This window comes from Saccopteryx bilineata, chromosome 4, assembly GCF_036850765.1.
Source record: "Saccopteryx bilineata isolate mSacBil1 chromosome 4, mSacBil1_pri_phased_curated, whole genome shotgun sequence".
Lineage (NCBI taxonomy): Eukaryota > Metazoa > Chordata > Mammalia > Chiroptera > Emballonuridae > Saccopteryx > Saccopteryx bilineata.
Genome location: NC_089493.1, coordinates 49,270,929 through 49,285,820, shown reverse-complemented (window position 1 = coordinate 49,285,820; position 14,892 = coordinate 49,270,929). Strand labels below are relative to the sequence as shown.

At 39.4% G+C, this 14,892-nt stretch overlaps 1 protein-coding gene across 3 annotated transcripts in view; it reads left to right on the top strand.

The window, feature by feature from the left end:
* The window catches only part of ATL1 (atlastin GTPase 1), an 80,053-nt gene that overhangs the window by 14,678 nt on the left and 50,483 nt on the right, over positions 1 to 14,892 (top strand). For all 3 annotated transcript variants that reach the window (XM_066272098.1, XM_066272095.1, XM_066272097.1), the window contains one exon: positions 14,493 to 14,740. In XM_066272098.1, coding sequence (XP_066128195.1) covers positions 14,493 to 14,740 — 248 coding nt within the window. The remainder of the gene's footprint in view (positions 1 to 14,492; positions 14,741 to 14,892) is intronic.

Sequence of the window (14,892 nt, the reverse complement as noted above, 5' to 3'; positions counted from 1 at the left end):
TATCATTGAGCTAATATCAGTAAGGTAGGTAATGTAATCCTCATTTTACTTACTTAAAGGTAAATAATAGAGCCAAGGTTCCAACTCTGGCAGTTAGACTTCAGATTCTTTTATCTTCACTTGTCTACAGCCATACCAGCCTGAACGTGCCCAGGCTCGTCTTTTATCTTTACTCTACCACTATGCTATACCTCTTTTTTTACTGAGTGGATAGATAATACCTTCTGCATTGTATAGGACTGCAGTTTTCAAGGCACATTCACCTGAATTGCATTTATCTCTAGCCTTTTACCTTGGTAGAACATGTTCCCTGTTTTGCAAATTAAAACACTGATGCTTCCATAGATTAAATAACTTGGCAAAAGTCACATATTTGGAAAGTTGGAGGACCAAGATTAAAACCTAAGGTTGTCTTAACTTATTTTCTATAACATGATGTCCTGGAATGTTTTATAAGATGATGGGGCATGAGGGGAATAGAGAGGTCTTTATAGAGGCCAAAGGCCTCTGATGAGAACAAACTCAGATGATAAGTATAAAAGACTGATCTTATGATCTATCTAGATAAATATTTCCCAGACAAGTTAGAAAGCCAAGAGCAGAAGACAAAGGTAGACTATCCAGAGTTGGAATATATAGCAATTTCCAAGAAAAAGGCAAGAGAGATATTTGTAAAATCTGTCCAGGAGACCTAAAATTAGATAAGGACCCTGTAGGACCATATGACAGGTATTATCATCTGAGTGATCAGAGGCCTGTTAAGTTCTACAAGGGCCATGGGAGCTAGAAAGCAGGAAAGCATCTCTGCTGACACCCAGAATTGGGAGTGATATTTGAGGATCACACCTAGAGGTATAACTGGGAAGCAGGTTTGTGAGTAGGACTGAGAATCACACCACATGTACCTAAATCTATACTGTACTAGAAGTTTGAACAAATTTAAGCTTTTAAACATTGATTCTTCAAAGATGGGCATTATCCTTATTTTGATATAGGAGGAATCTGAGGCTCAGAGAGCATGAGTAACTTGCCAGAGTTTCTGTAACTTATAAGTTATAGACCTAAGAGTGAAATTTAGAATAATTTCCCCAGTCCATGCGATGAGGACAAAAAACTAAAATAGTATGCCAAATGGGGCCACAATAACCCTATCCAGGCCTAAGCTGGAATAAGAAATCAAGGCTCTATAAATTTGATCACCTTGGACTAGAAAAGAAGGCAAAGAATGTGCTAGTGTGAAAAGTAAAGGGAACAGATGACTATCAGGAGGCAGTAGCTCAGAAAGCAGGCTTTCAGTGTTGGGCTTAGAACTTAAGTTCTACCAGAAACAAAACAGAAGTGTACCCTTTTTTCTGTTTATTTGCTTTTCTTAATTATAGTTGCTTAAAAACGTGGGATACCACATAGGATTTTTTCCCCACAATGTAACACAGAAGTTGTCAGTGAAATATTGCTTTAGAAAAATAATATTTACACTAAAATGTCATCTTTCCCTGCCCTTAAAAGGAAAAACTATCTTAGCTTCACAGTAAGTATAGCAAATGTCTATCTGTTGAAAATTAATTTTTAGGTTTCTGGTGGGGTTTTTTTTTTTTGAGGAAAGATGAAAAATAACTTTCCAGTTTTACTGAGAAGTACTTGACATCACTGTATAGGTTTAAGGTGTACAGTATGATGGTTTGATTTACATATATTATGAAATTACTACCATATCTATCATCTCATGTAGATAAAATAAGAAGAAAAGAAAAAAGATTTCTCCTTGTGATGAGAACTCTTAGGATCTACTTTCCTACTTTGTTATACATATATCATACAACAGTGTTAAATAGAGTTACCATGTTGTACATTACATCCCTCGTACTTATTTTTCTTATAAATGGAAATTTATATCTTTTGACTATCTTCTTCTAATATCCCCTCCCCCAACACCTCACCTCTGGTAACAAATCTAATCTCTTTTCTATGAATTTGGTGGTTTTGTTGGTTGGTTGTTATGTTCCACATATAGGCAAGATCATACGGTATTTGTCTTTCCCTGTCTGACTTATTCCACCTAGCATAATGCCTTCAAGGTCCATCGCTGTTGTCCCAAATGGTAGGATTTCCTTATTTTCTGCAGCTGAATTATATTCCAGTGTGTATGTGTGTGTGTGTTTGTGTGTTATATCTCACAACTTCTTTATCCGTTCATACATCAGTGGATACTTAGGTTATTTCATGTCTTGGCTATTGTAAACAATGGTGCTATGAACATGGGGGTACAGTGTTCAAGTTAGTGTTTTCATTTCCTTTGGATATATTCCCAGAAGTAAAATTCCTGGTTTATATTTTTAACTAGTTCTATTTTTAAATCTTTGATGATGCTGTATACTGTTTTTATAATGGCTGTTCCAATGTACAATCAAACTTATAGTACACAGAGTTCCCTTTTCTCCATATCCTCACCAGTACTTTCTATCTCTTATCTTTTTGATGATGACTGTTCTAATAGGTGTGAGGTGGTATCTTTTTGTCATTTTAATTTTAATTTCTTTAATGTGCCCTGGCCGGTTGGCTCAGTGGAAAGGGGGTCAGCCCAGCATATGGATATCCCAGGTTCAATTCCTGGTCAAGGCAAACAAGAGAAGTGACCATCTACTTCTCACCCTCTCCCTTTCCCCCTTCTCTGGTCCAGTGGCTTGGATGGTCCAATGGTCGGCCTCAGACACTGAGGATAGCTCAGTTGATTCGAGCATCAGCCCCAGATGGGGGTTGCCAAGTGGATCCTGGTCGGGACACATGCAGAAGTAGCTGTCTCACTATCGCCCCTCCTCTTGCTTCAAAAAAAAAAAAGAATTTCCTTAATGACTAGTGATGTTGAGCATTATCTTTTCATGTACCTGTTCATATATCCTATTTGGAAAAATATAAAAACAATCTTGAGGCCCGGGCCAGTTGGCTCAGTGGTAGAGCATTGGCCTGGCGTGCAGGAGTCCCAGGTTCGGTTCCAGCCAGGGCACACAGGAGAGGCACCCATCTGCTTTTCCACTCCTCCCCCTCTTCTTCCTCTCTGTCCCTCTCTTCCCCTCCCGCAGCCAGGGCTCCATTGGAGTAGGGTTGGCCTGGGCACTGAGGATGGCTCTATGGCCTCTGCCTCAGGCGCTAGAATGGCTCTGGTTGCAACAGAGCGGCACCCAGATGGGCAGAGCATCGCCCCCTAGTGGGCATGCCAGGTGGATCCCGGTCGGGTGCATGCGGGAGTTTGTCTGACTGCCTCCCTGTTTCCAACTTCAGAAGGATACAAAAGGAAAATAAAAACAATCTTGAGTATAGTATAATTATTATCTTCTGATCTTTCTTTTTTCATTGGATATGTTATAGTTTTCATGAGATGAGACTATTTGTTTCTTTTGACTTGCCTCATTTTCTATATATCTATTCCTCCTGAAACAAAATAAAAATTTTAATGAATTATATATGTACTTTGCCACAAAATCTCTCTTCCAATTTTTCTAATTTACTGTGCTTTCCCTGAATCTTTTTTCTGACATATTTTCCAATCGATATATATTTTTTATACTTTGTATCTGCTTACACCTTGTCTTGATGTCTCCTGGGTATGACTTTGCTCTATTTAAAATTCTTCAGACTTTATTACCTTTAGAACCAATGACTAGACTGTAAGTAGGACCTGTAATTATGAGGAAAATTATCTACTGTGAGTTACATTTAGTCATTAAAAAGTTCGGGTATTTTTAAATTTGGAGGCTCTTCTCTTTTATATAAAAATTATTATTATTTCTTATTAAGTGAGAGGCGGGAAGGCAGAGAGACTGCTTCCTTCATGTACCCTGACCAGGATCCACCTAATGGACAATGCTCTCGCCCACCTGGGGCCATTGTTCTGTTGCTTGGCAGCAGAGCTATTTCAGCACCTGAGGTGAAACCATGGTGCCATCTTCAGTGCCCAGGGTCAACTTGCTCGAAGCATTTGAGCCATGGCTGTGGGAGGGAAAGAGAGAGAGAAATAGGGGAAGGGTGGAAAAGCAGATGGTTGCTTCTCCTATGTCCCCTGACCAGGAATTGAACCCAAGATTTCTACACGCTGGGCCATCACTCTGCTACTGAGCCTACCGGCCAGGGCCTACATAAAAATTCTTATGAAAAATATCTATATACAAAAGAACATAAAACATAGATATTGAGTTTTTAATAATAGTGAGCACCTGTATCCTACCTCCCCAGCTAAAGCAATATACTTTATTAATATTTGACACTATTATGTGCCCCCCCAAATGACAACCTCTCCTTAATCCCTCTACAAAGATAAACACATAAATTGGTGTTTCTTGTTTTTTGATAATCTTATATATATAAAATATGTACATATTTAATATTATATATTACTTAGTTTTACATTTTAAGAACCTAATATGAATGGAACCTAGGGTATGAATTTTTCCAGAGTATTTTTCTCCACAGCCGCACCCACACTTGGCATTGTAACAGGTGTGTAAGTGAGTCATTCACATTTCCTCCTCTGTGCCTGGTTACCCTCTGTCAGTCTTTAATTGGGTTATCTTTTTCTTTTTTCTTTGTCCAAATTTTAAATATTTTTATAGAAATCCTTTGTTGGTTATTTCTTACATATCTCTTTTGCCACTTTGTGATATGACTTGCTCTCTTGATGGTATATTTAATGAAGAAAAGTTTTATATTTAAAAGTACTCCATTTAATATCTTCCTTTATCTTTGTACTGTTTATATTTTTAATAAAGCTTCCCATACCTTGAAGTTATAAAATATTCTCCTATATTTGGTTTTAAAGTTTTACATGTCTTTTCATTTTTAATTTATTTTTATTTTTAATTTTTAATTTTTTCCCTTTCTTTTTCCAAGTGAGAGGAGGGAAGATAAAGAGACAGACTCCCACATGCACCCCGACCAGGATCCATTTGGCAGTCCCCATCTGGGGCTAATGCTCTGCCCATCTGGGACCATGCTCACAACCAAGATATTTTTAGTCCTGAGACAGCAGCTCCATGGAGCCATCATCAGCACCTGAGCTGATATACTTGAACCAATTGAGTCATGGCTGCAGGAGGGGAAGAGAGAGAGAAAAAGAAGGGGGAGAATTCTCTGAATTCTTGCCAATATCTCTTATTTTCTGTTTTGTTGTTGTTGTTGTTGTTTGTCTTTTGTATTTTTCTGAAGTGAGAAGTGGGGAGGCAGTCAGACAGACTCTCACATGTGCCCGACCAGGATCCACCTGGCATGCCCACCAGGGGGCAGTGCTCTGCCCATCTGAGGCGTTGCTCTGTTGCAACTGGAGACATTCTAGTGCTTGAGGCAGAGGCCATGGAGCCATCCTCAGTGCCTGGGCCAACTTTGCTCCAATGGAGCCTTGGCTGTGGGAGGGGAAGAGAGAGATAGAGATGAAGGAGAGGGGGAAGGGTAGAGAAGCTGATGGGTGCTTGTCCTGTGTGCCCTGGCCGGGAATCAAACCTGGGACTTCCACACGCCAGGCTGACATTCTACTGCTGAGCCAACTGGCCAGGGCTTCTGTTTTGTTTTTTTTAAATCCATTTTGCAGTCTCTGTCTTTTGATCAGAGAGTTTAATCTATTTACATTTAATATAATTACTGATATGGAAGGATTTACTTTTCCCATTTTGCTCTTTGTTTTCCTTATGCCTTATAACTATTTTATCTCTCATTTCCTACATTACTGTCTTATTAGATATTTAGAAGATTTTTTTATAGTGTAACATTTTTATTACCTTATTTTCATTTCTGTATATAGTCTGTGCCAGGGGTCCCCAAACTACGGCCCGCGGGCCGCATGCGGCCCCCTGAGGCCATTTATCCGGCCCCCACCGCACTTCCGGAAGGGGCACCTCTTTCATTGGTGGTCAGTGAGAGGAGCACATTGACCATCCTATTAGCCAAAAGCAGGCCCATAGTTCCCACTGAAATACTGGTCAGTTTGTTGATTTAAATTTACTTGTTCTTTATTTTAAATATTGTATTTGTTCCCTTTTTGTTTTTTTACTTTAAAATAAGATATGTGCAGTGTGCATAGGGATTTGTTCATAGTTTTTTTTTATAGTCCGGCCCTCCAATGGTCTGAGGGACAGTGAACTGGCCCCTGTGTAAAAAGTTTGGGGACCCCTGGTCTGTGCTATGGTCTGCATGTTGGTGTTCCCCCCAAATTCATATGTTGAAATCTTGATGTCCAATGTAATGGTGTTAGGAAGTGGGGTCTTTGGAAGGTGCTTAGATCATTAATGAGGGTGGATCCCTCATTAGTGGGATTTATACTCATAAAAGAGACCCCACAGAGCTCCCTAGCCCCTTAACACCATTTGAGGATACAAGGAACCTGCGATGTGGAAGAGGGTCCTCATGCAACGTGTCCTCATGCTAACACCCTGAATTTGGAATTCCAGCCTCCAGAACTGTGAAAAAATAAATTTCTGTTGTTTATAAGTTACTCAGTATGTGGTATTTTGTTACAGCAGCCCAAACTGACCAAGACAATGGCTCGTGCTTTTGACCTCATATCTAAGATATCATTGCCTAATCCAAGGTCTTAAAGATTTTATCTTTTATGTTTTCCTATAAACATTATATAATTTTAAGTTTTACCTTTAAAAAGAAAGTTTTACCTTCAGATTCATGATCCATTTTGAGTTAATATATATAGGATATACATAATATAATAATATAATAGGGTGTGATATATTGAAGTTTATATGTTTGCATACAGATATCCAGTTGTTCTAGCACCATTTGTGTTACAATCCATAAGCGAAGCTATTCTTTTTTTTTTTCATTTTTCTGAAGCTGGAAACAGGGAGAGACAGTCAGACAGACTCCCGCATGCGCCCGACCGGGATCCACCCGGCACGCCCATCAGGGGCGATGCTCTGCCCACCAGGGGGCAATGCTCTGCCCATCCTGGGCGTCGCCATGTTGCGACCAGAGCCACTCTAGCGCCTGAGGCAGAGGCCACAGAGCCATCCCCAGCGCTCGGGCCATCTTTGCTCCAATGGAGCCTCGGCTGCGGGAGGGGAAGAGAGAGACAGAGAGGAAAGCGCCGCGGAGGGGTGGAGAAGCAAATGGGCGCTTCTCCTGTGTGCCCTGGCCGGGAATCAAACCCGGGTCCTCCGCACGCTAGGCCGACGCTCTACCGCTGAGCCAACCAGCCAGGGCCGCGAAGCTATTCTTTCTCCATTGAATTGCCTTGGCACCTTTGTTACAAATAAGTAGACTATTCAAGAGAAATGCAAATATATGTCTACACAAAAACTTGCAAATAAAAGTTTGTAACAGCATTATTCATTATAGCCATAAGTGAAAACAACACAAATCCCTGTCACCTGATGAATGGATAAACAAAATATGGCACAGTACTGCCCCCTCATCTGCAAGGGATATATTCCAAGATCCCCAGTGGATTCCTGAAACAGGATAGTTTCAGGAATAACCAAACCTTATATATACTATGTTTTTCCCTATGTATACATACCTATGATAAAGTTTAACTTATAAATTAGGCATAGTAAGAGATTACCAACAATAATAATAATAAAATAAAATAATTATAACAATATATTCTTATACAAGTTAGGTGACTATGGTCGGTCTGTCCCTGTTCCCTCTCACAAAATATAAAAACTTTATTGAAAGGGATTAAAGATCAAAAATAGATGGAGCAGTATCACATGTTAATGGATTAGAACACAATACTATAACAGTATTGATTCCTTTCAAATTGATCTATAAATTTAATATAACTTCAAAAAATTCAACTAATATATTCTGGTATTTACATGTAAAGGGTCAAAACAGTCAATACCAATAATAATTAGAAGAATAAGAGTGGCTGGCCATATTATATATAATGACATTTTTAAAAGCAATTTCAGTTAAGATAGTGCATTATAGGTGCTGGTAAAGACAAATGGTGCATGGGTCAGAATTGAGAGCTCAGAAACAAAGTCATTATATATTGATGAAATACAGTGTGTCCGTAAAGTCATGGTGCACTTTTGACGGGTCACAGGAAAGCAACAAAAGACGATAGAAATGTGAAATCTGCATCAAATAAAAGAAAAATTCTCCCAGTTTCATACCTATTCAGTGCAGTTCGATGTGGACTCACGCACAGATTTTTTAGAGCTCCTTAGGTAGCTATCCCATATAGCCTCTACAGACTCGTCACTGACTGATGGCCTACCAGAACGGGGTTTCTCCACCAAACTGCTGATTTCCTTCAACTGCTTATCCCACCGAGTAATGTTATTCCTATGTGGTGGCGCTTTGTTATAAACGTGCCGATAATCACATTGCACTTTGGTCACGGATTCGAATTTAGCAAGCCACAGAACACACTGAACTTTCCTCTGTACTGTCCACATCTCGACTAGCATGGCCGTGGGCTGCTCAGCTGTATACACAGTGTTATGTCATCATCTGCACATGCGCACATGCTGCCACATCATCCTACAGAAACTGGGAGAGTTTCCTTTTATTTGGTGCAGATTTCATATTTCTATCATCTTTTGTTGCTTTCCTGTGACCGGTCAAAAGTGCACCATGACTCTACGGACACACTGTATGTGTGTGTGTGTATATAAACATATCCCTTTGAGTGGTGAGCTTTATTCATGCTCGCTGACCCCCGGGAGTAAGTTTTTTTAAAAAAATGAAATCAGTTCCAGTTATAGTTTTATTAACTTAAAATCATGTTTGTTTGATAGCCAATTTATAGAAACAAGATGAACATGCATTTGCCTTTTTTTAATGTCACCTTTCACATTTTTTTTTTAATTTTACTTTTTTTTTATTTTTCTGAAGCTGGAAATGGGGAGAGACAGTCAGACAGACTCCCACATGCGCCCGACCGGGATCCACCCGGCACGCCCACCAGGGGTGACGCTCTGCCCACCAGGGGGCGATGCTCTGCCCCTCCGGGACGTCACTCTGCCGCGACCAGAGCCACTCTAGCGCCTGGGGCAGAGGCCAAGGAGCCATCCCCAGCGCCCGGGCCATCTTTGCTCCAACGGAGCCTTGGCTGCGGGAGGGGAAGAGAGACAGAGAGGAAGGAGGGGGGAGGTGGAGAAGCAAATGAGCGCTTCTCCTATGTCCCCTGGCCGGGAATCGAACCCAGGTCCCCCGCATGCCAGGCCAACGCTCTACCACTGAGCCAACCAGCCAGGGCCACCTTTCACATTTTTAAAATAAAATTTTTTGTACAGTTGTACTCTGGATGGTCAGGAGGCACGAGAACGTACATGAATGTTTGTACTACTCAAAGGGATAAATATGTGTTTGTTAGTAAGATCACAAAGCTGACCACTTGAGGAAAGAAGCAGCTTTGATAAATAGAGGACTGAAAATGTTGTTGCTAATACAGAATAAATCAAATTGGTATATCTATCTCACATCTTATACAAATAACAATTCCTGATAGATTAAGAACTCAAATATCAAAAGCAAAATTTAAAAACTAGAAGAATATTTATGAATGTCTTTCATATCTTGTGTAAGCAATATTTCTTAAACATGACATACAAAGTGCTAATCATAAAATAAATTATTAATGAAATTTAATACATTAATAATAATTGCTCTTCATCAATAATGGCTTAAGGAAAGTGAAAAGACAAGTTCTAAACTAGAGAATTTTTACCATACATATAACTAAAAATTGACTTGTATTCAAAATATATAAAGAAACACTATAAATCAGTAAGAAAAAGACAAACTAATAGAAAAATGAGCAAAAGACATGTGCTCACCTCATTAGCCTTTAGAGAAACATATATGATACCATGTTATACTTATGCAGTTGACAAAAATTAAGAAGTCAGACAAAACCAAGTGTTAGAAAGGATGTGGCTCAACAGGATGTCTAATTGTTAGGAGTGGGTGGGGAGTGAAAAATTGGTACAGCCACTTAGAAAAAAATTTGTATCATGTTGCAAAGTTGAGTATTTGAAAAAATTACAACCCAGAAATTCCATTCACAGTACATCTTGCATATATAGTTTGCTACAAACAGGTTTAAAGAATTATTTCAGTCTGTAGAAAGTTGTAATCTAGTTTTCAGCTCTGAAGAAGTTTTTGTATTTTAAAAAACTGTATTTGACCAGGGTCCCTGATTCACATAAGTTGTGTACTCAGATGATAACTACCCCATAGGCAAGGAGCTTTATCAAAGAAAATGTATAGTTGTTGTCTTCAAAAGGGGCCTTTGTACTGAGGCTGAAATAAAGTGGGCAGGTAGTACTGAAATCAAATATGAATAGATAATATTATTAATAGTGGTCGCCATTATTAAGCACATACTACTTGTCAGGCTCTTTGGTCTTCATTTAATGAACATTATTTCATTTACTTATCACAAAGCTTCTCTGAAGTAGATACTATTCTTAATCTCATTTTGCAGATACAGGAACGTGAGCCATTGGGAGGTTAAGTTCCACAAGTTCATATATGTGAAAGTTATGAAGCTGGACTTTAAACAGACTCTCTGACTTCCACATCTATGTTATCTTTTGGCTACAACATCCATTTTTCTTAACTTTACAGAGAGATTCATGGCTATAGGCAATGGCTCTATTGTCTCCAGATGCTTTCTACTGTTGTTCAGAAAGTATTGCTATGTGTCTGTTCCATTAATGAAAAATTAAATTGCATGTTAGATGTGCAATATTTCAATAGCACTGTTTTATAGATGAACAACTATATATAAATATAGTTATAAATGTTATGTATATATGCATATCAGTGTGATCTGATGACTCATTAAAAGTTAAACCAAGAACCTGACCAGTTGATGGCACAGTGGATAAGACATCAACCTGGAATGCTGAGCAGGTCACTGGTTCAAAACTTTAAGGTTGGCCCTGGCCAGTTGGCTCAGTGGTAGAGCATCGGCCTGGTGTTCAGGAGTCCCGGGTTCGATTCCCAGCCAGGGCACACAGGAGAAGCGCTCATCTGCTTCTCCACCCCTCCCTCTCTCCTTCCTCTCTGTCTCTTTCTTCCCCTCCCGCAGCCGAGGCTCCATTGGAGCAAAGTTGGCCCCGGGCGCTGGGGATGGCTCTATGGCCTCTGCTTCAGGCGCTAGAATGGCCCTGGTTGCAACAGAGCAATGCCCTGGATGGGCAGAGCATCACCCCCTGGTGGGCATGCCGGGTGGATCCCGGTTGGGCGCATATGGGAGTCTGTCTGCCTCCCCATTTCCAACTTCAGAAAAATTATAAAAAAAAACAAAAAATACCCAAGGTCACTGGCTCTGAGCATAGGTGTGTCAGTGTGGGGTTGCTGCCTTGAGCAGGGGAATCACTCACATGATCCTACAGCTCACCAGCTTGAGCCCAAAGGTCACTGGAATGAAAAGTCCAAGGTCACTGGCTTGAGCAAGGGGATATTGGCACAACCTCGTTCAAGGCAAGTGAAGAGAAGCTCAATGTACAACTAAGTGAAAGCAACTATGAGTTGATGCTTATCAGCCTCTCTCTCCCTTCCTGTCTCTGTCTTTTCTCTCTCTCAAAAAAAAAATTAAACCAAGAGATACAATTGCCTTGTTTTTCTCTTATAGGACTTATCAACTAGACATAATGAAAAATGTCTATTTAAGTATATTTTCATAAATTTAGCTGAAAGGTTATTTAAGAGCCCAGTTTGTTAAAAAAATTATTAAGAGTTGATTTGAGATTAATATTATTTAAAGCTAGGTCATATACCTGATCTGAGGAATCAATTGGTGCATGTTTTAACTTTCTGTTCTTTTGATACAATGCAAATGAGCCAATTTATGTGTTGTTGAAGAGTTATTTGATTTCTACTAAAGAGGCAGAATATTATAGTAGAAAGGTCTGAGATGGAAGTTAGATACCTGAGATCTGCTCCCAAATTGACAGTTATTAACAATGTGAACTTGGATATATCACTGGCTAGTGGCATGATGTTAGGATAGTTATTTAATACAATTCTTAATTTTCTCATGTGTCAAAAATAAAGATAATAAATAATTTGCTAGACTATTTAAAGGAATAAATAAATAACATAAGAAGTCATCCATGGTAAATGGCCTGATACAGAAATTGTATTTCCTCTTCTTGAATAAGGTTAGTTACATCTTTGGCTTTAGTTTCCTAAATCTATAATAATACTGATTATTTTTACTAGGCACCAGCCACTGTTCTCAGTGTGTTACATGCATATATTAATTTAGAATAACCTTTTGAGGCAGACACAGAGAGGTTCAACAACTTGCTTATGGTTACTCAGCTAAGAAATGAGGAAGCCTTGATTTGAATCTCAGAGGTCTAGTTTTTAATCAGAGCCTGTGTTTTTTTTTTAATATTTTATTTATTGATTTTTAGAGAGAGAGGGGAGAGAGAAAGAAAGAGAGAGAAGGGGGAGGAGCAGGAAGCATCAACTCCCATATGTGCCTTGACCAGGCAAGCCCAAGGTTTCGAACCAGCAACCTCAGTGTTCCAGGTCGACGCTTTATCCCACTGCGCCACCACAGGTCAGGCGAGCCTGTGTTTTTAACCACTACACTGTACTGCCTTTCTAGAGGAAGGAGTTGTAGGCTGTATCAGTTGTTTGCCTGTTATGCTGCATGGTAAATAATCACAAAACCTCAGGAGCATAGAAAAACAAGCATTTACTGATCACATGTTGAACTGTGTATCAGGCAACTCTGTTGATTGTGCCTTGGCTCTCTCCCATGGCTGAGGGGTAGCTTGCTCCTGAAAGTTCCCAATCTCTTTCATCCTACAGCAGTAGGCAGACTAGTCTGGGGATATTCTCACAGTGAATGGCAGAGGCATTTCTGCCATAGGAAATCATGTGGCTGATCCCAGAATCAAAGCAGGAGGACCTTTTAAAGTTACAAAGGCAGTGGATATAAGAATGTACCACTTGACACATTGAAGTTGGTTTGTAATATACCCCAAATGCCAAGGTCTGGGGTTCCAAAATTCTTGTATATTAAGGAGGAATTCTAAAAGTTGACCTCTGTCAAAAATAGCATTTCTGACAATTTAATAGAAAACTCAGAAAACACTCAAGTGCACATGCACATACACATAAATTTATAAAGAGTATGCAGAAGTTTTTCCAGAAACACTTAATTCAGTCAATAGTCCCAAGGTAGTGGTGGTGATAATAATAATGATAGCTAACCTTTATGAGCTTACTATGTCATGAGCACTGTTCTCAGCACTTTACATATAGTAACTCACTTAATCTTTACAATAACCCTATTAAATAGGTAGTATTAGTAGTGTCCATATTACAGATGAAGAATCCGAGAGGTTTAGTAATTACCTAGTTTCACACAGGTTTGTAAAAAATATCTCCACATAAAGTAACTTTCAAAAGTTTCTTAGTATTTACTGAATTATTTCCAGACCTCTTTGCCATGGATTTGAGATCTTCTGTAATCTGGTCCTACCCAATTTAATTCTCCCATTGCTATGTGGCATATAATTTCAGACAAGAGTCTAGGATTTTGTAAATGAGATACATGCATTGGAGGGAGCTCTGAACTAGATGCCTTAGAGCAGTGGTCCCCAACCCCCAGGCCTCAGACCAGTACCGGTCTGTGGGCCATTGGGTACCGGTCCACAGAGAAAGAATAAATAACTTACATTATTTCTGTTTTATTTATATTTAAGTCTGAACAATGTTTTATTTTTTAAAAATGACCAGATTCCCTCTGTTACATTCGTCTAAGACTCACTCTTGACATTTGTCTCGGTCACGTGATACATTTATCCATCCCACCCTAAAGGCCGGTCCGTGAAAATATTTTCTGACATTAAACTGGTCCGTGGCCCAAAAAAGGTTGGGGACCACTGCTTTAGAAATTTATTCCAGTTTCAATAATATGTGATTCTGAGCTCCTTTATGTATTTCCTCCTTTGTATGTTCAGCTTTAAAATTTTTCGCAAGGCTCTTTCATGTAAATAACAAAACATTTCTAGGGGATGAAGAAAGTGCCCACTAAAACCATTTTATTTCCCTTTCCTAAAAGTAGACTCTTTAGTTTTGATTTTCTTTCTTACTCTACAGACAGAGATCTCTGCACTGATATAGAGCTATTTTAAAAGTAAAACTGTTGGGCCTGACCAGGCAGTAGCGCAGTGGATAGAGCGTCGAACTGGGATGAGGAGGACCCAGGTTCGAGACCCCGAGGTCACCAGCTTAAGCGTGGGCTCATCTGGTTTGAGCAAAGCTCACCAGCCTGGACCCAAGGTCGCTGGCTTGAGCAAAGGGTTACTCAGTCTGCTGTAGTCCCACGGTCAAGGCACATATGAGAAAGCAATCAATGAACAACTAAGGTGTTGCAACGAAAAACTAATTTTAAGTGAGCAGTGCTAATGCTACTGTGTTCCTGTTTCAAATATTTGAGAGTTGAGAGGTGCATATGCAGTTTTTGGTATTTTGAGGTAATTACCAAAATAAATTGCTACTTTATTTAACAGGTGGGTTTTCAGAAAAGACATATGAATGGAGCTCAGAAGAGGAAGAGCCAGTGAAAAAGGCAGGACCAGTCCAAGTACTTATTGTCAAAGATGACCATTCCTTTGAGTTAGATGAAACTGCACTGAATCGAATCCTTCTCTCGGAGGCTGTTAGAGACAAGGAGGTCGTTGCTGTATCTGTTGCTGGAGCATTTAGAAAAGGAAAATCATTCCTAATGGACTTCATGTTGAGATACATGTATAACCAGGTATGTAGGAGGTGCTTCAAAAAGTTTTCTGTTTCTATGCTTCTGTCACTTTTTGTTTTTATTTGATAGTGTCCATTATTTCTATTTCTATCATTATGTATACTAAATAAGAACTACAGGGGGTCCTTGGGTAATGATACAGTTTTGTTCCT